The following is a 21,995-nucleotide window of genomic DNA, read 5'->3' as shown; positions in this document are numbered from 1 at the left end:
CTCTTTTCTACTCATGCTGACAGGGTGCTCCGGGCATCGCTGGTGCTCCCGGCTTCCCTGGGCCCCGTGGTCCACCTGGCCCTCAAGGTGCAACTGGCCCGCTGGGCCCGAAAGGTCAGACGGTAAGACCCAGAGTGAACCCCAAGTCCCATCGATACCATCGGGGTCAAACCCCACCATCCCTCCTTCCTGCACTCACACCAGTGTCCTTTGTTGGGGGCTGGGGGGGGCATGCCTTTAAGGGTTTCTGGAGATGGGGGCAGGGTCCATGGAGAGAACCCAGCGTGACAACCTGCCTCTGTCTTTTCTCAAGGGTGAGCCTGGTATTGCTGGCTTCAAAGGCGAACAAGGCCCCAAGGGAGAGCCTGTGAGTATCTGCCCACCAGCTCTTGGGCCCAAGGCCATCCCCCCGCCCACTGCCCTACTCCTCCATAGCCCTGTCCCCTAATCTGGGACCCCTCAGGCTGTGTCTGGGGAGGGGGACATATCGGGGTTGAGAAGCTGATGCAGCTTCAGCTCCCATCTTTGACCCTTACACCCTCTCTCTTCCCACTGGGCCACTTCTGCTCTTCCTGGGCTGACCCTCTACGGCCCCTCTTCCCCAAATCCCCTAGCCCTGAAATAATGGCCAAGGTCACTTCCACCACATGCCAGGTCAGTGATTGACCCGGGGTCAGGTGAAGACTCACCCTGTTTCTCTTTTGTGCTGCTTCTCAGGGCCCTGCTGGCCCCCAAGGAGCCCCTGGTCCTGCTGGTGAGGAAGGCAAGAGAGGTGCCCGTGGAGAGCCTGGTGGTGCTGGGCCCGTTGGTCCCCCTGGAGAAAGAGTAAGTGGGCTCTTACTCTAGAGGTAAGGAGACTCCTAGTCCCCACTTTCTGTGGGTGTGACCTGAACGTGGAAGTGGAGTCTTGGTGGTTCTGTGTTCTTGTCCAGTCCTGTGGCCTGAGTATCAGATTCCTCTCTTCTCCACTCAATGCCACGGGGACAGGGAGCTCTTCTTATTTGTACCCCATGCCCCCAGGAGGGCATGAAATGGTTTGAGCTACTCCCCAGGTCAGGCCCAAGAAGTTACTCTCTCAGAATCTTGCCGGCCATAGCTACAGCCCCACAGAAACTGTGGGTTGGTGGGACTGATCCCCCAAAGCCTGGCTGGGCTCCCTGGAGTCACCGTTGGGTCAGGGGCCATTGTCACTCACCACCTGCCCTCCCACTTCTTCCTAGGGTGCTCCTGGCAACCGTGGCTTCCCAGGTCAAGATGGTCTGGCAGGTCCAAAGGTGAGTGGGGGAAGAAGGGCTTGGGGTCCCTGCATGGCTGGTCAAATGGCCTGCTGATGACTGCTGCCTCCCCTTGTGTAGGGAGCCCCTGGAGAGAGAGGGCCCAGCGGCCTTGCTGGCCCCAAGGGTGCCAACGGCGATCCTGGCCGTCCCGGAGAGCCTGGCCTTCCTGGAGCCCGGGTAAGTAGCCCAGCCGCCTTCGTCCTTGACTTCCGACTGTGATCGGGAGTCCTCGTGCCCTTCCCCACCTGCTCCCTCCAGCCCTGTGCTGAGGATCGGGAGGACCTGGGGCCTGCCCCGACGCCCGCCCACCCTCTGTCTCTCTCCTCACCAAAGGGTCTCACTGGACGCCCCGGTGATGCCGGTCCTCAAGGCAAAGTTGGTCCTTCTGTAAGTCTACCATTTGGAGTTGTTGGGAGAGGTTGAGGGGATATCCTTGAGGAGGCAGGTAGGAAGACAGACAGGAGTCTGGGTGGGGGGCAGCCCGTGAATTTTGAGAACAGGGGAGGGGTGCAGATGGTAGGTACCAGGGCCGGGTGTGGAGCTCTGGAAGTGCCACCCCGTTGTGCATTCAGGCCTTTCCTCGGGGGAAGACGAAGCCTGGTGCGCACCGTGAGAGGCAAAACTTCTAATTTAAGCAGCACCTTGTTGCTGACGGGGGTCCACATGTGCGGTGAGGGCTGCTGGTCGAAACCTTGCTCAATCCCTGTGCCGTGCGTCTGGTCGTTGCCTTGCCCTGTGCCTGCCACATAGTAGGCACTTAGTAGGTGGATGGACGGATGTGGGAAGAGCGTCTACATTCTGAGAACGGTGTCCTCTCTTTCAGGGAGCCCCTGGTGAAGATGGTCGTCCTGGACCTCCAGGTCCTCAGGGTGCTCGTGGGCAGCCTGGTGTCATGGGTTTCCCCGGCCCCAAAGGTGCCAATGTAAGTAATAACCCGCCTTTCCATTTCCTTCCACATGGTGCCACCTACCTCCTTGCCCCCTGTGGAAAGGACTGGCTCCTAAAGAGAGTTAACCAAGGGCAGGTCTGAGTGGGATCCTGGGTGCCATGGGCAGCTGGGGCCTCCATGTCCCACAGGAGTGCATGTGATGTGGGGAAACCCGGGGCTCCTTAGAGCTTCGGGACATCTCAGCCGTGACATTGTTCCATGGGCAGTGCTGCCACACCCTCTGAGCGTAAGAGAAGGTGCTGATTCTCAGCTTGAGCTTTTCCTGTCCATCAGGCTGTGGCCCCAAATCCCAGGCTCCCCCACCTGCTCTACCCCCCGCCCCCCCAAAACCCTCCCTTCATGGTCCTGCACTCTTTCCTCCAGGGCGAACCTGGCAAGGCTGGTGAGAAGGGACTTCCTGGTGCCCCTGGACTGAGAGTAAGTACCCCGTCTCACTACCCACGCATTGGTGCTGGCTGGACACCCTCGAGGGGAGAGGAATCCCGTGGCATGCTCCTGGAGTCCCTAGTTAGCAGCGTGGAGTCCTGTGGCTGAGCCCATGCTTCTCTAGGGCCTTTGGGAGTCCACACAGGATGACTTCTAGTTGCTATTGGTCAGTAGCCGGGAGATGGGGAAGGCTCCCATGCTGAGCAAGACTGGGAAAAGGAGGGGCTCAGGAAAGGAAGCGGGGAGAAATGGAGTTCAGGTTGGGGGATCATGGAAACTCAGGGCCACCGACTGTGCCTGCCCAGTACTGGGGTCCACAGAACTGAAGAGCGTGTGTCAGGACCTCACCCTTTTCCCTTCCCTCTAGGGTCTTCCCGGCAAAGATGGTGAGACCGGTGCTGCGGGGCCCCCCGGACCCGCTGTAAGTACCTGCCTGGCCTCTCTAGGTGGCCCTGTGGGCATGGGGGCGGTGGCGTGGAGGCCGAGGCACCTCAGGCCCGCTCGGCATTGAAACTAACAGTTTGGGTGTGGGCTCATGCGGGACACCAGACCCACTCAGCCAAGGCAGTGTGGACCCCACCCCTGTTTCAGGAGTGCAGGTCATTGGTGGGAGAATAGCGAGGCACACACTCCTGCAACCTTGTTGGGCAGTGCAGGGGGTGTCTGGCCTGTCCTGCTGGCCACCCCAGTGCCCTGTGTCCGAGGCTCTTAGATTCTCCGGAGCGCTCGGGTCACGTTTGTTTCCTTCTGCAGGGACCTGCCGGTGAACGAGGCGAGCAGGGTGCCCCTGGGCCATCTGGGTTCCAGGTAGGTGGCCGGGCTGGGCCCCCTTTTCAGTCCTTTCCAAGCCCGGGGTTCTGCGGGTGGTAGTAGGCACTGTGGGTGGAGGGCCCGCCCCTCTCATGGGGGCCAGGGGGGTGAGGCTTCCCTACAGTCCTGGCTCTTGCCTTGTGCTGGGTCTCCCTGGAGGGCGGGAGGAGTAAACTTACTCTCTTGCTAACGCATGTCACTGCCTTCTAGGGACTTCCTGGCCCTCCCGGTCCCCCAGGTGAAGGTGGAAAGCCAGGTGACCAGGTGAGTGTGGGGCTCTTTGAACCTGCAAACTATTTAGATGGGAAGGTCTCTTCTGCTCTGCAGGAGGGCACAAGGAGCCCCATGAGGCCGGGAGTGTCCGGGCCACATCCCAGCTCAGCCTCCAGAGGGAGGGATGCTCCTCCCTGGCTGCAGGACATCAAATCTCCCCCTCTTTCACACGTCTTTGTTTGTTCTCCAGGGTGTTCCTGGTGAAGCTGGAGCCCCCGGCCTCGTGGGTCCCAGGGTAAGCATTGGCTGTTTCCGGTGGTCCCCTCAGACCTGCTCTTTCCCTGTGCATTTCTGCCAGCCTGGCCCTGCAGAGCCGCGCCCGGGTCTCGGGGCCCCACTCTGCTTGCTGCCCCCCTGCCTTTCCCTGGGCCTCTGCCCCATCACTCTCACTTGACTGCCCCATGGTGTCTCTGCCACAGGGTGAACGAGGTTTCCCAGGTGAACGTGGCTCTCCCGGTGCCCAGGGCCTCCAGGGTCCCCGCGGCCTCCCTGGCACTCCTGGCACGGACGGCCCCAAAGTAAGTGAGGCTGTTGGGGTTGTCTGGGTCAGCCTAGGAGGCCCTGCTGGGGGAGGGGAGGGGGGATGGGGACGGGAGAAGGGAAGATGGAAGACAAGACAGAAAGGAGGCCTGGCAGGGGAGGAAGGGGGGCTTGGGTGCTGGGGTCCTGGGCAGGTGCTGCCCACCACAGACGCCTCTACCCCCACCCCACAGGGCGCATCTGGCCCAGCCGGCCCCCCTGGGGCTCAGGGCCCTCCAGGTCTGCAGGGGATGCCCGGTGAGAGGGGAGCAGCTGGCATCGCTGGGCCCAAGGGAGACAGGGTGAGTACCAGGCCGACTGTGCCTCCCCCAAAGCCGTGCTTCCCTGTGCCACACTCACCCCCTCCCCACAGCACCTGGGCGGGGGGTCCCTAGTTAATCCTCTTGAGGAACTTGGAGACCTCCCCCCACCCACCCACCCCAGGCACTATTTGTCTTTTAGTGATCCCCTCTCCCAACCCTTCCCTCCATCCCACGCCTCTCACCCTGAACCCATAGCCAATCCTGCTGGGCCAGGAGCTGAGCTGTACCTGCAGCCTCAGCCAGGGTGACACGGAGCCGGAGCCCCCTCCTGAGGTGGCCAATCTTCTCTATCCCACAGGGTGACGTTGGTGAGAAAGGCCCCGAGGGAGCCCCTGGGAAGGACGGTGGACGAGTAAGTGAATGCTGGCTGCAGGCACCCTGGGGACCCCGTGGGTCTCCAGCCCTGCGCTCTGGGCACAGAAGCGCAGTGTGTGAGCACAGCCCCTGTCCTATCTCAGTTGTGCAGGCTGGGCAGCTTTGGGACTCTCCTGACAAGGCTGGGGCCACGGGTGTGAGGTCCCCAGACTCCCTACTGGGCTCCAAGTCCCTGGTCAACTCTTCCTCCCTCACCTTTGTCTCCTTTCTCCCTAGGGCCTGACTGGTCCCATTGGCCCCCCTGGCCCTGCCGGTGCCAATGGTGAGAAGGTGAGTCACAGCTCCCTTCGCTCATGGCTCCCCTCCCCTATCACACCTGCGCATCTCCTGCCAAAGACTGCCGTCTCTTCTCCTCACTCAACAGCTGGCACCCTTCTGCCCACTAGTAGCTGCAAGGAGTGAGGGGTGGGAGTCTTCTTCAAAGCAGAGTCAGGGGCTGTGCACCCCGTCCAGCGGAGCTGTTGCAGGGAGGGAGGGGACCGGTAAACCAGCATTCAGCAGAGGCCCCAGAAGTACCTCTCGGACTGAAGCTACAAGGAGAAAACAGGCCATCTGCTGCAGGGCTCCCTGGATGCACTTTGCTCTTTAAGGTCCCCACTCTGACCCCCACCCCTTACCTGTGGCTCTCGTCTCTCCTCCCCACCCTAGGGAGAAGTTGGACCTCCTGGTCCTGCAGGAACTGCTGGTGCTCGTGGCGCCCCGGTGAGTATCTGCCCCTGTGCCCAGGCCCCTGGGAGCAAGAGAAGCCACCCTGCCTCTCAGCCTGGCCCTTTGGGTCTGGGGGAGGAAGCAGAGATGAGAATGGAGAGAGAAGGCCTCATCTCCATGATGCGGTCGAGGTGGAGGGCCTTCAGGTCGCCAGATCCTCTGACCAAGAGAGGTCTTCTGAAGTGGGTCCCTTGTATTTAGGACAGAGCTTCCTGGAGGCTGTCTGCGTGTCCTGTCTCTGGGCTTTCTATGCAAGGGCTGGGCCACAAGGGCCTGGGTTATAGGAGAGGACAGAAGCAGGTAGGCGTAGGGCCTTACCTCTCCTGGGCCCTCTCTCCCACAGGGTGAACGTGGAGAGACCGGCCCCCCCGGGCCTGCTGGATTCGCAGGACCTCCCGTGAGTGTCCCTGTCCACCCTCCTGCCCACCCCTCTGCTCAGGCCAGCTCTACACCTGAGGGCACCTTCTAGCCTGTGGGGGAGGGAGGGAGGGACAGAATGTAAAGAAGAGGGAAATGGCCTCTTCCGTCTTTCCTTGAACCTCCACGCTGATCTCACAGTCCCATCTTAGAGCAGCTCGCTCACTCGCTCATTTACTGACCCACCCACTCACCCAGAGTTCTGGCCCTTTTGGAAGAACGTGGAGTAAGTATCTGGCTTGCCTCTAACTCATCTGCTTCCTCCTCCTTGGGACAGGGTGCTGATGGCCAGCCAGGTGCCAAGGGCGAGCAAGGAGAGGCTGGCCAGAAAGGTGATGCTGGTGCCCCGGGTCCTCAGGGCCCCTCTGGAGCTCCTGGACCTCAGGTGGGTAGCAGTGAGCAGCCCCAGGAGCTGTTCCCATGGGATAGGGATATTGGCGTGCAGGATGAGGGGCCTGGACAGGAGGCATGGGTGTCACCCCAAGCTGAAGCCCCTCTACCTGGCAGATGTTAGAGCCTGCTGCTGCTGCTGCCCCAGCCCCAGAAGGGAGCAGCTGTGGGGAGGAATCTGTACTTGGGGATAGAGGTTCAAAAGGAGTTAACTGGCTTATGTCGTCTAGGGTGTGGGGGCCAGGAGATGACACAGAGTGCAGGTTAAGGATAGATGACCAGGGACGACGCAGCCAGGCTCCTGGGGAGGGAAGGGGGCAGATGCCTGCCAGGCCTCCCCCCCCCCCACCCCCGAGGTCTCCTAGAGCACGAGTCTCTCTTGGAGGGGGTGGCAGGCCCACCTGTGATGCCTTCTCCAGGCTGGGATTTTAGTGACAAGAAAGCTACATCTTGGAAAACTAACCCCTTGGGAGTCAGCTCTTGGGGGTCAGACAGGCCCTATACCCAGAAGCCCACAGCTCTCCTCCGGGTGACCAGGCCTCACTGTCTCTCTCCTTCCTTCCCAGGGTCCTACTGGTGTGACTGGTCCTAAAGGAGCCCGAGGTGCTCAAGGCCCCCCGGTGAGTGAGGTCCCCGTTCCCACCAGGTGGGGTGGAGGGCGCCTTGGGGGCGGCAGCTGCTGTCACGAAGAAGGCCTGGCCAGATGCTCCCACGGTGGTGCTCTGGGATTTACTCACCCGCTTCTTTCTTAGCCTTGCTTCTGCCCCCAGCCTGAGCCCATCCCACAGCCATGTGGAAGAATGGGCGCCCCTCTCTGCCGGTGTGCAGTGATCTGGGGAGGTCTGTGGTCCTGGGCAGGCCCCCTGCTCAGCTCCCAAAGCACTGGCTGTCCCAGCTGAATGCACCTCCTCACCCCAGCCCCTACAGGAGCTGGAGGCAGAGAAGCTGCAGCTTCCTGATCCAATAGCCAGACCCCATGGGGCCCTTTCTCCTTCTCTAGCTCTCCTTGCCCTTTTCCACACCAGCCTCTGAGACACCCCTGTCCGTCCCCCGATATGATTCCTGATGCTTCTGAGGGCCTGAGGGATTCAGAGTCTTTCTTCTCATCCCATAGGGAGCCACCGGATTCCCTGGAGCTGCTGGCCGTGTCGGACCCCCAGGCTCCAATGTAAGTGATGCTCCTGGATGGTTCTTACCTTACTCTTGGCATGGGGGGCACAGCAGGGGTTGAAGAGCCTGGCACAGTTCCAGCAGGGCTCCAAAGAGTGCAAGCTGGCCTCCATCCCTTTGCCTTTTCCCACTCCTGGGAGTAATTGATCATGGGGACCTGTTCTCGTAAACAGCTGCGAGCAAGGGCTGTGGCCATGGGCAACCTTCCCTGCTGGCTTGGGCTTGGACCCTCAGATTCCTGGCTCAGTGGGCAGGACAGGCTGGCACGATTGCCTCAACACATTTCTTGAGCGCATTCTGTGTTCCCGGCCTGTACAAGTTCTACATTTTGCCCACAGGGAATCTGCCATGGAGGGATGAGAGATGGTGAAAAGTCACCAGTTTACCACCAATCAAGTGCAGGGGGAGTGGGTGCAGAGGTTTAGGGGTCCGAGGAGCCACGTTTGAACTGTTCCTTGAGGGATGGTGGGATTGAGATTTCTAAAAGAAAGGAGGCAGGAGGAAGTCCAAGTAGATCAGAAAAAGCAAATGTGGGGCTGGACAAGCCAGGGCTGGCTGCTCAGAGCTCCCTCCTGGGAGGGAAGGTGGAAGAAGCAGACAGGGGTGGGGGTCAAGCTTCCTTTGTGTGGAGGGGGCCACAGTGGCTTTGGCAGTCTGGATGGGGCAGGGTGAGATGAGTTCTCATTTCTTGCATTTGCTTTTCTAGGGCAACCCTGGACCCCCTGGTCCCCCTGGTCCTTCTGGAAAAGATGGTCCTAAAGGTGCTCGAGGAGACAGCGGCCCCCCTGGCCGTGCTGGCGACCCTGGCCTCCAAGGTCCTGCCGGGCCCCCTGGCGAGAAGGGAGAGCCTGGAGATGATGGTCCCTCTGTAAGTCCTTCCCAGGCCTGGGCCAGGAATCTTCTGAGCTCAGAGGGCATGGAGGAGGAGGGGAGGGCATGGAGGAGGAGGGGACACCATGGAGGGGCCACTGCCAGGGAAGAGTGCTGGGATCTGTGAATGGCGGCCAGGCTGGGTGTGGATGGCTGGGCCACTCCCTGTCAGAGCTCAAATTCTCACTCTCGCCTTCCCTCTCTAGGGTCCCGATGGTCCTCCAGGTCCCCAAGGTCTGGCTGGTCAAAGGGGCATTGTTGGTCTTCCTGGACAACGTGGTGAGAGAGGATTCCCCGGCCTGCCTGGCCCATCGGTGAGTGAAGGATGCCCCTTCCTCTGGTGAACTGGGCCCAGCCTGGCTCTGGCTGGTGTTCTTCACTCAGTGCTCTTGGTGGCCTGGTCTCTGCAGAAGCAATACCACCCCCTGAGATTTCCCCCTACTCTGCACCCTCAGCACCGTCTCTCTGTCAGCCCTTTCTTTGGAAGGGCTCAGTATGTCCCAGGACGGGATTCTTAGAGTGCACACTCATCCTCTTTGTTGCTGTCCCTCCAGGGAGAACCTGGCAAGCAGGGAGCTCCCGGAGCATCTGGCGACCGAGGTCCCCCCGGCCCCGTGGGTCCTCCTGGCCTGACTGGTCCTTCTGGCGAACCTGGACGAGAGGTGAGCAATGGGACACACTGTGTGTGTGGCCCTTCCCAGGGAGAGGTGTGCCGGGCCAGCCAGGCCCAGTCCTGGTGCCCTGGAGGAGGGGATGATGGGATGGGCCCATGGGCCCAAGTGCCCAGCTGCGATGGAAGGTCGTGATGGGAGAGAGAGGGACACAGAGACTAAGAACTGGTACGTGGGCAGGAAGGCATAAAGAAGCTTGTTGAGCTTCCAAAGCTTTAGCAGGATGGAAGGGAATAAGCCTGGGGCTCCCGAGGGGAGAAGGGAGGAACAGAATGGGAGTCTGGCAGGGGAAGCTCTAATGGCATCTTGTTTCCTCTTGCCCAGGGAAGCCCTGGTGCTGATGGCCCCCCTGGCAGAGATGGTGCGGCTGGAGTCAAGGTGAATATCTCGGTGTCTCTATGAGCAGTGGGACAGGAGAATATTCTGTTGGGCCTACCAGGTCAGCCCCAGGTGGTAGGCTGGAGTCAGAGTCTTGTCTCCGTTTGCAAGGGCCTTTTCTCCATGGATTTTCTGGAACATTCTTCTCTAAGCCTGAGACCTCTCTCCTGACAGGGTGATCGTGGTGAGACTGGTCCCGTGGGTGCTCCTGGAGCCCCTGGGCCCCCTGGCTCTCCTGGCCCCGCTGGCCCAACTGGAAAGCAGGGAGACCGAGGAGAAGCTGTGAGTATCCTTAATTCAGTAAAAGCTGGAAGCGGAGAAGGGTGGCCAAGTGAGCTGGGAGCTCGTCCACTACGTGCCTGACTCCCAGGCCCTGGATGCATCCCTGGGTCCAGGGAGTCTTGGGGCCCAGTCCGGGCCATAGGCAGAGGAGGGTTTTGCTGACAGAGTTCCCACTCTCTCCCTCACAGGGCGCACAAGGCCCCATGGGCCCTGCAGGACCAGCAGGAGCCCGGGGAATCCCAGTGAGTATCTGAGTGTCCTCTGTTGGGTTCCTAACTGGGGCAGGCTTGGAGGTCAGTGGGGACTGTGTGGATCCTGGGACTCCTTGGCTCAGGTGAGGCCAGCAAGAGGCCTCTACCCCGGTCAACCTGACCCAACCTGTGTCTGTCTCATTCCCAGGGTCCTCAAGGTCCCCGAGGTGACAAAGGAGAAGCTGGAGAGGCTGGTGAGAGGGGACTGAAGGGACACCGTGGCTTCACTGGTCTGCAGGGTCTGCCTGGCCCTCCTGTGAGTATTGCTGTCTGTGCACGTCTCCCAGGTGCCTCCCACTGCTCAGAGCTCACTTGAGTGTCCCATGCAGCTAACCCAGCTTGGGATCATGCTAAGAAATATCCAGGACCAAAAGAAAAATTTCCAAGACTTCCTTGGGGTTGGAGGGAGGAGCAAATGGAAAGGACGGGGGAGGGGGGACATGTATCGTATGCACATTTAAGAAGGCTTCCCATCCTGGAAGATGGGGCCCTGTCTGTGCTGACCTCTGACTTTTGCTTCTTCCTTCTGCACAGGGTCCTTCTGGAGACCAAGGTGCTTCTGGTCCTGCTGGTCCTTCTGGCCCTAGAGTAAGTGAGATGCAGTGAGTCCTTCCTCGGGGGTGGGGCCAGGTGTGGGCGCTCTGATGGGGAGGGAAGCCTGGGGCTCAGGGGGCCTCGCTCGGAGGTGGAAGGACGATGGGCTCAGGGTGACTGTGGCCAGAAACCCCCTGAGATCACAGGCTGGATGAACATGAGAACAGCTCTTGGCTGTCAGCTGGGCCCACTGGGAATAGGATTCGACAAAGAGGAGCTCAGGATGGCAGAAGAGCCGTGAAGCCATCCTGCTGGTCCCTGGCCCAGCGGAGACAAGTCTGGGCCCTCCAAGAAATGTGAAGCTGCAGGGCTTCCCATCAGGACAGCCACCCGACCAGCCCCCCTTGCCCCCCCCCCCCCCCACCCCTGCCTTTGCTGACGGCTCCTCTCTCCTGGCCTGCAGGGTCCTCCTGGTCCCGTCGGTCCCTCTGGCAAAGATGGTGCTAATGGAATCCCTGGCCCCATTGGACCTCCTGGTCCCCGCGGACGTTCGGGCGAAACTGGCCCGGCTGTAAGTGTCCTGACTCCTTCCCCGCTGTCTGGCCTGTCCCCAGCATCTGGGAGGCTCGGGCTCTCTGGTGCCAAGGGCCTCTTTCAGGGCATCCGCCTGCAGCTAGTGAAGATGGCATCCTGTGTCCTGGGTCTTCCCTGGAGGTTCAGAGGGTCCTGCTTGGTGCTGGGAAACAGGAGAGAGGGGCTGATGAAGAAGTAGGGAAATGCTGTGATTTTTCTTGGTCCTGGGCTGCTGCACCCCTCCCCCACCCAGTGTCTGGAAGAAGACACTAGTATATTCTAGCAAGTGGGGATGTACGCAGGAGGGGCACATCCCCACAATTCCTGGCTGATTTCCGTTTCCTGCTACAGGGTCCTCCTGGAAACCCCGGACCCCCTGGCCCTCCAGGTCCCCCTGGCCCTGGCATCGACATGTCTGCCTTTGCTGGCCTAGGCCAGAGAGAGAAGGGCCCCGACCCCCTGCAGTACATGCGGGCTGACCAGGCAGCTGGCAACCTGAGACAGCACGACGCCGAGGTGGATGCCACGCTCAAGTCCCTCAACAACCAGATTGAGAGCATCCGCAGCCCCGAGGGCTCCCGCAAGAACCCCGCTCGCACCTGCCGGGACCTGAAACTCTGCCACCCTGAATGGAAGAGCGGTGAGTGTGCAGGGCATGGCCCCCATCAGAATGAGGGAGGAGACCGCTCGTAGCACAGGCCAGAGCCAGGCCTGGAAGGTTCTGGTGGATGGTTGCTCCTCCATTTCACAGCAGAGATACCTCAGCCCTGGCTCCCGTCCTGCCATGGCTACTTGGCAGACGTGACTTGAGGGTAGAGTTCCATCCACCAGGCAGGCGCTGCTCCTGCCCTGTTGCTTGCGCCCCTGTTTAGCATCAGACTTTCCCGTCCAGGTCTCCTTGCTCCCAGATCCCTGCATCTCCCCTCCCTTTGGCCACACGTGGCCTTCACAGCCTGTGCCTCTCCCCCTTGTGTCCTGGGAAGCCTTTCCGTCTCTCCCAGGCAGGCCTGGCCCTCTCGGGAGTATGTGTGTGCCTGTCTGAGCCCCAGTGGGGTACTGCCTCCTCCCCCTGCAGGAGACTACTGGATTGACCCCAACCAGGGCTGCACCTTGGACGCCATGAAGGTTTTCTGCAACATGGAGACTGGCGAGACCTGCGTCTACCCCAACCCGGCGAGTGTTCCCAAGAAGAACTGGTGGAGCAGCAAGAGCAAGGACAAGAAGCACATCTGGTTCGGAGAAACCATCAACGGTGGCTTCCACGTGAGTAGCTGTATGCTCTGGGCCCCAGACGGCTCCTCAGAACCCTTCTCTTCTTTCTCCCTTGAAGTTGGTGGCACCTCGCCCACCACTTTTCTTGGAGGCTTCGGAAGAGGGAAAGAGGAGGAAGAGTATTCTTAACCACGATCCCACTGGACACTGCCTCTGGGCCTCACGCCATCGCTCTCTGCCCTGACAGTTCAGCTATGGAGATGACAACCTGGCTCCCAACACTGCCAACGTCCAGATGACCTTCCTACGCCTGCTGTCCACCGAGGGCTCCCAGAATATCACCTACCACTGCAAGAACAGCATTGCCTACCTGGATGAAGCGGCTGGCAACCTCAAGAAGGCCCTGCTCATCCAGGGCTCCAATGATGTGGAGATCCGGGCTGAGGGCAACAGCAGGTTCACATATACTGTCCTGAAGGATGGCTGCACGGTGAGTCGGGCTGGCTGGAGCAGGCAGAGGGTTGGTCCACAGCAGGTGTCATAGGCCTAAGGTGATAGGATCCTCAAGAGGTGAGCGTGAGGGGTTATGTAGAGAAGGCGTGCGGAGTGCCAGGGGAGGGAAAGGTGCCATTGTTGTATCTTCTTCACTCCCTGGGCTCAGGGGAAAGAAGTCCTACCTGGCACGTCCAGTTACTCTCGTAGGAGTATTCACATGGCGTGTGTGTGAGTCTGCCTTGGGGATGGAGTGAAGAGACACTCACTGTGGGGGAGGGAGTGGGTGGAGGGGGACTTGCTGGTAAGGACAGAAGCTGGGGTGGAGAGGGTTTCAGCAAGCCAAGGAGAGGTCGGGGGAGCCCTGAGCGTGTTTTACACTTTGTGTTCTGTGATGCTCCTTTTTGGGGTCCTGGGCAGCTGGCATTGGACAGTATCTCCTCTCTTTCTCCCCTAGAAACACACCGGTAAGTGGGGCAAGACTATGATCGAGTACCGGTCACAGAAGACCTCGCGTCTCCCCATCATTGACATTGCACCCATGGACATAGGAGGGCCTGAGCAGGAATTTGGTGTGGACATAGGGCCTGTCTGCTTCTTGTAAAAACCCGAACCCACAAACAACACAATCCATTGCCAACCCAGAGGACCCAAGTATTTTCCAGTCCCAGTCACTCTAGGGCTCTGCACTGAATGGCTGACCTGACCTGATGTCCATTCATCCCACCCGCTCAACAGTGTGGACTTTTCTCCTCTCTCTTTCTGAGAGACCTGAACTGGGCAGACTGCAAAATAAAATCTCGGTGTTCTATTTATTTATTGTCTTCCTGTAAGACCTTTGGGTCGAGGCAGAGGCAGGAAACTAACTGGTGTGAGTCAAACGCCCCCTGAGTGACTGTCCCCAGCCCAGGCAAGAAGAGCCCCCTTCAGGTGCCGGGCGCAGGAACTGTGTGTGTCCTACACAATGGTGCTATTCTGTGTCAAACACCTCTGTATTTTTTAAAACATCAATTGATATTAAAAACAAAAAAATTATTGGAAAGTACATACCGACTTGTGCTTTGTTCATTTTTCCTTTAGTCTTTGATACTGTAGGTATGACCAAATGGCAGTCCTGAAGGCCTTCTTCTATTGACTTTTCAACCAGGAGGGAAGACTCTAGAGTCACACTGCCTGGTTTAGTGACCTCACACAAACACGCATTTGCCTCTTTTTGTAACCTCTGCACTGCGTGGAATCCAAGAGTAAACTGGGACCGGAGGGCAAGACTTGAGAAGGGAGGCAGAAAACAGGAACGGCCTTGTTCTTGAGTAAACACAAAACACAACTCTAGGGCGTGGGGATGGACAGAGGGGATGGGACAGTGTGTGGGCCACACCTTGCTGGATGAGGGAGATCAGAGATGCTCCCAAGGGAGGGTGGGGAAGAGGCACGGGAGCAAGTCCACAGAGGCCCGTGACGAGTACACACCATCAGCCAACCCTGGCGATCTATTTATCTGCATCTTTCTTTAAGACTTTTAGGTCAAGGAGAGGTGGGAGTGTTACACACTCACCCCTACCCCTTATTCTGTTTTCCTGTGCCCTCCTCTGGCCCCTCCTCTCTGCTTGCCAGGCCTACACTTAGAGCTTCCATGGACTTCCTCCCAACACCAGGCTTCTGAATGGATGGCCTCCCATTTCTCCCTGCCATCAGGGGTCCCTTGCTTTCCAGTGACTCAGGGTGGCACAGTGAGGAAACTGTCACCTTCTCTACTAGAGGGGGGCACAGTGGCGGTGATGTGTGAGGTGGACAGGAGACACGAAACCAATCAAAATCAATGACAACAGTATCTGGCAACATAAATTTCAAAAGCTACCCACCACTACTGATAAACCAGAGGAACTGTCCCTCTCTCGGTCCCATTCTCCCATCCCTGCCTGTCCCTTCCTCCAGAGGAAGGTAGACAGCTTTTCTATTAAAGAAACAAACAAACAAAAAAAAGATACATAGGGCATTTCTGTTGGACTACCTGTTTGTATTACTAATATCCAACTTACAGTGTAAACTTTGTTGAATAAAGGGTATCTTATCAGGGCTAGTTCATGACAAACTAAAGGAGTAAAATGAAAACATACTTAAAAATACCTAATTAGAATAGCTATCTCATAATTTAAAACAGCCCTTCCATCTACCAAGAGAGCTAAGGTGGGCAAGGGGAGAGCAGCGGGGTATATGGATGCTTTTGAAGGTGGACAAAGGTGGAATGGAGTCGCAGAGTGTGGCTCTACCCCACAGCCACACTCACCAAGCTCACACTGCTTCCTATCCCACCTCACTTCCCACAGTGGTGTCACAGCTCCTAGTTCTTACTGAAGCAGCTCAGTAGATTGTGACCATCAGCTTGGACCTTTGTAAGAGAAGTCCCATTTGCACCAGGGTATCAAGGTGATCCCTCAAAGCCCATCCACTTCCTGGGTACCTAGTAAAACCTAGAAATAAGAGCTCAGACTTCCTCAAGTCACCTGGATCCTAGGTAAATCACAACAATTTCTGAAATTGGTTCCCCTTCCAGCCAAGTGAAGGAACACAGAGAGAATCTTAAGACTGCTATCGAGGTGATGAAGAATCTTATTTATAATTACTTCTGGGGAAGACTGCAGAGTAGGAGGACCCTAAGCTCACCCCATCCCACAGATACATCTAGAAACCCACATCACTGTAAATAACCCAGAAAATGACCCGAATGCTAGCAGAACAGACTCTCCACAACTAAATGTAGAGAAGAGGCCGCATCAGAGAGGGTAGGAAGGGCCAAGATGTGGTCTAGAGCTAAAGGACCTACAGGACTGTCCAAGGGAGGAAGGGACACCAGAGGCATGAAGAGGGGAGAGAGAAACAGACCCTCACACCAGAAATCCCAGACATAATATTTGGCTTTGAAAACTGCAGGGACATAACATTGTAGTTCTTACAATCAGCAGGGGCTTATATGTGGAATTTAAAAAATCATCAGGCTCAGCTCTGGGAGAACTGGCATGGCAAGAGGGAAAAAGTCCCCACCAGTAAAGAGATGGCACAACCAACAGTCCTGCAGAGATACAGCACAGAAGCAGTAGTTTGAAAGCGCCTGGGGTATATGGACAGAGATTTGTTTGCTAATCTCAGAGCTGTGCTGGAGGAACAGGAATCTTTGGGAGACTTTTCCAGGAACAAAGGAGCTGGCAGGCAGCATTTCCGCCCCCTGCATCCCAGCCCAGAAACAAGGACACCTGCGTCGGGAACCAGTATGACATCAACGCTCTCCACCTAGCTTGCTTACAAAGTGCCCACCCTGGCGTTCTCCTGTGGCTAGCCTTGGCCAGAGTTTTGGGCAGGTACTTCCCTTCCCATAGCGGATGGGTGCAAAACTCACTGGCCATGAGCCCTGCCCCCATGCTCTCCTGTGGACCTGTCCCCTCCAATATGCCCTTGGCTGAAGCCTATCCAAAGTGGTGCCACAAGCCTGGCAGTATGCAAATAGCCCCAAGAGGGGCAAGTGCCACTCCAAAGTGACTCTCACCCTAGGGAGAGGGGAAGAAAACTATGCACACCAGTCCTACTGCAGCCCCAACAGTGCGCTGGAGGCAGACAGCTGATGTGATTGCAGACCCCACCCACCAACAAAAGCTCCTCAGGAGACAATACAAGGAAAGCACCCTGCCTTTTGGTGCTATTGCATCTCTGGCAAATGTCTGGTCTGACTCAACTCAGGCCCAAGGTGACCCCGGACTGGCCCACTAACAACACAGGGACCAAACCCTGCCCATAGCAGGCAAAGAAAGCCATTGCAGATGACTGGACTGAAGGCAAAAGTGGCTCAGCCACCATAGCAGGGCTCATGCAAGACACACAGGGGACACCCTGCAGCCCCAGGTTCTGGTGGACAGAGGACATTATGCTGCAGGGCACTACAGGATCTCTTCTTCATACGGCCACTATTTTCAAGAGCAGGAGGCATAGCTGACTTTCCTAACACATGGAAACAGAAAGGCAGACAAAATGAGGGGACAGAGGAATATGTCCCAAATGAAAGAACAGGACAGAATCACAGCAAGACAGCTAAACTAAATGGAGGTAACTAATAGATAATTTAAAGCAATTTAATTTAAATACATGGAGACAATCAAAACACAATGGTCCAAAATCGTTGGAATGTAGCAAAAGCTACTCCAGAGGGAAGTTTATAGCAATACAGAGCTACCTCAAGAAGAAAAATCTCAAATAAACAACCTAGCTTTGCATCTTAAAGGAGCTAGAGGCGTACCTGGGTGGCTTAGCCAGTTAAGTGTCCAATTCTTGATTTCAGCTCAGGTCATGATCTCGCAGTTTGTAGGATCGAGACCTGTGTCAGGCCCTGTGCTGACCAGACAGAGCCTGCTTGGGATTCCCTCTCTCCCTCTCAGACCCTCCCCCATGCATGTGCATTCTTTCTCTCTCAAAATAAATAAACAAACTTAAAAAAAATAAAGGACCTGGAAAAAGAACAACAAAACCCAAAACAGCAAAAGGAAGGAAATAATAAATATTAGAACAGAAATAAATGATATCAAAACTAAAAAAAAAAGGAACAGATCAATAAATCCAGGAACTCATTCTTTGAAAAGATCAAAACAACTGATAAACCTCCAGCTAGACTCATCAAAAAGAGAGGGAGGGGAACACTTAAACAAAATCACTAATGAAAGGGGAGAAATAATGATCAACACCACGAAATACAAACAATTGTAACAGAATATTATGAAAACCTATATGCCAAAAAATTGGACAATGTAGAAGAAATGGATAAATTCCTAGATACATATAACCTACCAAAACTGAAGCAGAAAGAAATAAAAAAACTTGAATATGCTAATTACCAGCAATGAACTGAATCAGTAATCAAAAAATACTCCTAACAAACAAAAGTCCAGGATCAGATGACTTCACAGGTGAATTCTACAAAAACAAACAAACAAACAAAAACAAAACAAAAAAAAACAAGAAACAAAAAAAACTTTAAAAATATTTAATATTCTTCTCAAACTATTCTAGAAACTAGAATAGGAAGGAAATATTCCAAATTCATTCTATAAGGCTACCATGATACCAAAACCAGCTAAAGACACTGCAAAAAGAGAGAGAGAGAGAGAGAGAGAGAGAGAGAGAGTTAGTTAGTTATAGGCCAAGATCTCTCATGAATATAAATGCAAAAATCCTTGACAAAATATTAGCAAACTAAATCCAACAATACATTAAAAAAATCATATGCCACTATCAAGTGGGATTTATTCTCAGGATGCAAGGATGCAAGGGTGGTTCAATATTCACAAATCAATCAATGTGATACAACAATAAGAGAAAGGATAAACCCATATAATCTTTTAAGCTGACGCAGAAAAAGCATTTGAAAGTACAACATCCGTCATGAAAAAAATCCTCTACGGGGAGGAGAGGCCCACATGGTGAAGTAGGGGGATCCTAAGTTCCCTCATCTCTCAAACACAGCAGTGTTGAAACGGCCAAGGGATCTTGAACTCCAAAAGTCCAGGTGGCAAAGTGACAGAGACGCCTCCAGGGACCCACCGGGACAACCTGAAGGGCCATAGTTGTGTGATTGCGAACTGGGAGAGATAAAACAGGCGGCAGAGGAATGGAGGGGGGGACCCCCTTCTGCGGAGGGACAAAGGGAAGAGAAAGAGAGGCTGGGGAACCGTAGGACTGTATCTGGACAAAAGAAAAAACACAGACGAGGATGGAGCAAGATCCAATCTCTAACTGTGGGGCTTTCTCCGGACTGAGGCCAGCTGCCCGGATCGAGCACCTGGGGAGGAAGGGAGCCAGCCCCAGCACGGTAACTAGTTCAGAGGCACAGTCTGAAGTGGGAGAAAGCAACCCCCTAATTGGAGTGTTGTGGGAAGAAGGTATATGACCCTTCAAAGGACAAGACTGCTTGCGCCTGCCAGCCAGAGCGGCACTTCCCTGAAACCAGGGTGTATGGAGTGGGAACCTTAAAGACATCGGGGTTTAAGTCCCAGCTGAGCCCCAGGGAGGCAAGGGAGTCGTCGGAGCAGGACAAACCGCCTCATTCGTGCCCACGGCACAGTGAGGATGGCTCGAACAGAGTGGTTTGGGACACCTGGTCCATGGAGGAGAGACTGGCATGTTGCCATTCTTCTCCCCATCACCAACAAGGTGGGGTTTCAGGAAAGGACAGCAGGGCTCACAGTGGAGGTGGGAGCCGCCTACACCAAACCACACCCCTCCGTGCCTGGTAACTGCACATCTACACGAGTGGGATTGATGCTGACGAACCAGACAGGCCTCTTCCAGACCAGCGCTGCTGCATTGCCTGATTTAATTCTTGGACAATTCTTTGTGTGCGTGTGTGTGTGTGTATATACATATATACATATACATACATACACATACATATATGTATGTATATATACATATACATATGTATACATACACACACACACACACACACATATATATATACACACACATGCATACATACACACACATATAGATTCATTCTTCCTTTTCTCGTCTCATGCCTCTAGTCTGGTTACTCTGGTTGTTGGTTTGTTTAAACAGACATATTTATTCTCTTTATATATGTTCTATACCTCCTTATTTTCCTTTCTCTCTCTCTCTGGATTAAGCCATTTAATTTCTCTGGTCAATTTTCTTTTCTTCAACCCCCCCTCCCCGCCCCACCCCTGTCATTTCTCTCCTAGTATGGGATAAGGTCTCTTCCATCAGCACCACCTCCACCCTGTTGTTTACTTGTAGCTGGTATTTTTTGTTTTTTGTTTGTTTGTTTGTTTTCCTTTCCAGGGCTACTTCAAGGAACAAATCAAAGCACACTTGGTGGAGGGTCCAAAATATCACTATGAGTAGGGAGATAAAGTAACCAAACTCACAACAAGAGAGAGCAAGTAATACTCTCCAAAAAACACCTCCCTCCTGTAGGGCCAGGCCCTGGACAGTGTATGACCCTCTTTAACATAGTAGTGCTCGCAGGTACAGGACATATAACAAGCTTTTAAAACACATAAGGGACAGAAAACGAGCCAAAATTATGAAATGGAAGAATTCTCCTCAAAAGAAACTCCAGGAAGACATAACAGCTAAAGAACTGATCAAAACAGATATAAACAATGTAACTGAACAAGAATTTAGAGTAATAGTCATAAGATTAATCGCTGGGCTTCAATAAAAGCAGAGAATCTATTGCTGCAGAGATCAAGGAACTAAAAAATAATCACGATGAATTAAAAAATGCTGTAAATGAGGTGCAAAATAAACTAGAGGTGGTAACAGTGAGGATTGAAGAGGCATAGAGGAGATTAAATGAAATAGAAGATAATTATGGAAAAAGATGAAGCTGAGAAAAAGAGAAAAATATTTTGGACCATGATGGGAGAATTAGATAACTAAGTGATTCAATGAAACGGAATAATATCTATATCATAGGAGTTCCAGAGGGAGGAGGGAGGAAAAAGAGGAGGAGGAGGAGGAGGAGGAGGAGAGACAGGGGTGAAAGGGTACTTGAACAAATCATAGCCGATTTGGGGAAGTACACAGACACTGAAATCCAGGAGGCACAGAGAACTCCCTTCAGACATAACTTGAATCAATCTTCTGATGTCGTATCACAGTGAAACTGGCAAAATACAAAGATAAAGAGAGAATTCTGAAAGCAGCTAGGGATAAATGGGCCTTAACCTACAAGGGTAGACACATAAGGGTAGTAGCAGACCTATCTACTGAAACGTGGCAGGCCAGAAAGGAGTCGCAGGAAATTTTCAATGTTCTGAATAGGAAAAATATGCAGCCAAGAATCCTTTATCCAGCAAGCCTGTCATTCAGAATAGAAGGAGAGATAAAGGTTTTCTCAGACAAACAAAAACTGAAGGAATTCATCACCACTAAACCAGCCCTACAAGAGATCCTAAGGGGGACTCTGTGAGTGGAATGCTACAAAGATCACAAAGGACCAGAGACATCACTACAAGCATGAAACCTACAGATAACACAATGACTCTAAATCTACATCTTTCAATAACAACACTGAATGTAAATGGACTAAATGCTCCAATCAAAAGACACAGGGTATCAGAATGGATAAAAACACAATACCCATCTATTTGCTGTCTACAAGAGACCCATTTTAGACCTGAGGACACCTTCAGATTGAAAGTGAGGGGATGGAGAACCATCTATCATGCTACTGGAACTCAAAAGAAAACTGGAGTAGCCATATTTATATCAGACAAACTAGATTTTAAACTAAAAGCTGTAACAAGAGACGAAGAAGGACATTATATCATAATTATGAGGTCTATCCATCAAGAAGAGCTAATTATAAATGTTTATGCACCAAATTCAGAGGCCCCCAAATATATAAACCAATTAATCACAAATATAAGCAATCTTATTGGAAAGAATGTGGTAATTGCAGGGGACTTTAATACTCCACTTACAACAATGGACAGATCATCCAGAAAGAAATTCAATAAAGAAACAATGGCCCTGAATGATACACTGGGCCAGATGGACCTGACAGATATATTCAGAACTTCTCACCCTAAAGCAGAAAACACATTCTTCTCAAGTGCACACGGAAAATTCTCCAAGACAGATCACATACTGGGTCACAAAACAACCCTCCATAAATATAAAAGAATTGAGATTATACCATACACACTTTCAGATCACAATGCTATGAAACTTGAAATCAACCACAGGAAAAAGTTTGGAAAACCTCCAAATGCATGGAAGTTAAAAAACATCCTACTGAAGAATGAATGGGTCAACCAGGCAATTAAAGAAGAAATTTAAAAATATATGGAAACAAATTAAAATGAAAACACAACAGTCCAAACCCTTTGGGATGCAGCAACGGTAGTCCTGAGAGGAAAATACATTGCAGTCCAGGCCTATCTCAAGAAACAAGAAAAATCCCAAATACAAAATCTAACAGCACACCTAAAGGAACTAGAAACAGAACAACAAAGAAACCCCAAATCCAGCAGAAGAAGAGAAATAATAAAGATCAGAGCAGAAATAAGCAATACAGAATCCAAAAA

General features: G+C 53.9%; 1 protein-coding gene across 1 annotated transcript in view; it reads left to right on the top strand.

The window, feature by feature from the left end:
* Nucleotides 1–13,945, top strand: part of COL2A1 (collagen type II alpha 1 chain) — a 31,212-nt gene extending 17,267 nt beyond the window's left edge. The window contains exons 21-54 of the mRNA XM_060657842.2: nucleotides 24–122; nucleotides 314–367; nucleotides 718–825; nucleotides 1,221–1,274; nucleotides 1,356–1,454; nucleotides 1,611–1,664; nucleotides 2,101–2,199; nucleotides 2,590–2,643; nucleotides 3,020–3,073; nucleotides 3,406–3,459; nucleotides 3,673–3,726; nucleotides 3,926–3,970; nucleotides 4,155–4,253; nucleotides 4,449–4,556; nucleotides 4,876–4,929; nucleotides 5,169–5,222; nucleotides 5,601–5,654; nucleotides 6,004–6,057; nucleotides 6,355–6,462; nucleotides 7,034–7,087; nucleotides 7,582–7,635; nucleotides 8,344–8,505; nucleotides 8,714–8,821; nucleotides 9,062–9,169; nucleotides 9,503–9,556; nucleotides 9,731–9,838; nucleotides 10,027–10,080; nucleotides 10,238–10,345; nucleotides 10,624–10,677; nucleotides 11,087–11,194; nucleotides 11,548–11,836; nucleotides 12,272–12,459; nucleotides 12,656–12,898; nucleotides 13,358–13,945. Of these exons, the coding sequence (XP_060513825.1) occupies nucleotides 24–122; nucleotides 314–367; nucleotides 718–825; nucleotides 1,221–1,274; nucleotides 1,356–1,454; nucleotides 1,611–1,664; nucleotides 2,101–2,199; nucleotides 2,590–2,643; nucleotides 3,020–3,073; nucleotides 3,406–3,459; nucleotides 3,673–3,726; nucleotides 3,926–3,970; nucleotides 4,155–4,253; nucleotides 4,449–4,556; nucleotides 4,876–4,929; nucleotides 5,169–5,222; nucleotides 5,601–5,654; nucleotides 6,004–6,057; nucleotides 6,355–6,462; nucleotides 7,034–7,087; nucleotides 7,582–7,635; nucleotides 8,344–8,505; nucleotides 8,714–8,821; nucleotides 9,062–9,169; nucleotides 9,503–9,556; nucleotides 9,731–9,838; nucleotides 10,027–10,080; nucleotides 10,238–10,345; nucleotides 10,624–10,677; nucleotides 11,087–11,194; nucleotides 11,548–11,836; nucleotides 12,272–12,459; nucleotides 12,656–12,898; nucleotides 13,358–13,504 (3,198 nt within the window). The 3' untranslated portion in view covers nucleotides 13,505–13,945. The remainder of the gene's footprint in view (nucleotides 1–23; nucleotides 123–313; nucleotides 368–717; nucleotides 826–1,220; nucleotides 1,275–1,355; nucleotides 1,455–1,610; nucleotides 1,665–2,100; nucleotides 2,200–2,589; nucleotides 2,644–3,019; nucleotides 3,074–3,405; nucleotides 3,460–3,672; nucleotides 3,727–3,925; nucleotides 3,971–4,154; nucleotides 4,254–4,448; nucleotides 4,557–4,875; nucleotides 4,930–5,168; nucleotides 5,223–5,600; nucleotides 5,655–6,003; nucleotides 6,058–6,354; nucleotides 6,463–7,033; nucleotides 7,088–7,581; nucleotides 7,636–8,343; nucleotides 8,506–8,713; nucleotides 8,822–9,061; nucleotides 9,170–9,502; nucleotides 9,557–9,730; nucleotides 9,839–10,026; nucleotides 10,081–10,237; nucleotides 10,346–10,623; nucleotides 10,678–11,086; nucleotides 11,195–11,547; nucleotides 11,837–12,271; nucleotides 12,460–12,655; nucleotides 12,899–13,357) is intronic.
* Nucleotides 13,946–21,995: the final 8,050 nt, after the last annotated feature.

This window comes from Panthera onca, chromosome B4 (assembly GCF_046562875.1).
Source record: "Panthera onca isolate mPanOnc1 chromosome B4, mPanOnc1 haplotype 2, whole genome shotgun sequence".
NCBI lineage: Eukaryota > Metazoa > Chordata > Mammalia > Carnivora > Felidae > Panthera > Panthera onca.
This window is presented reverse-complemented; position numbering and strand designations above follow the sequence as displayed.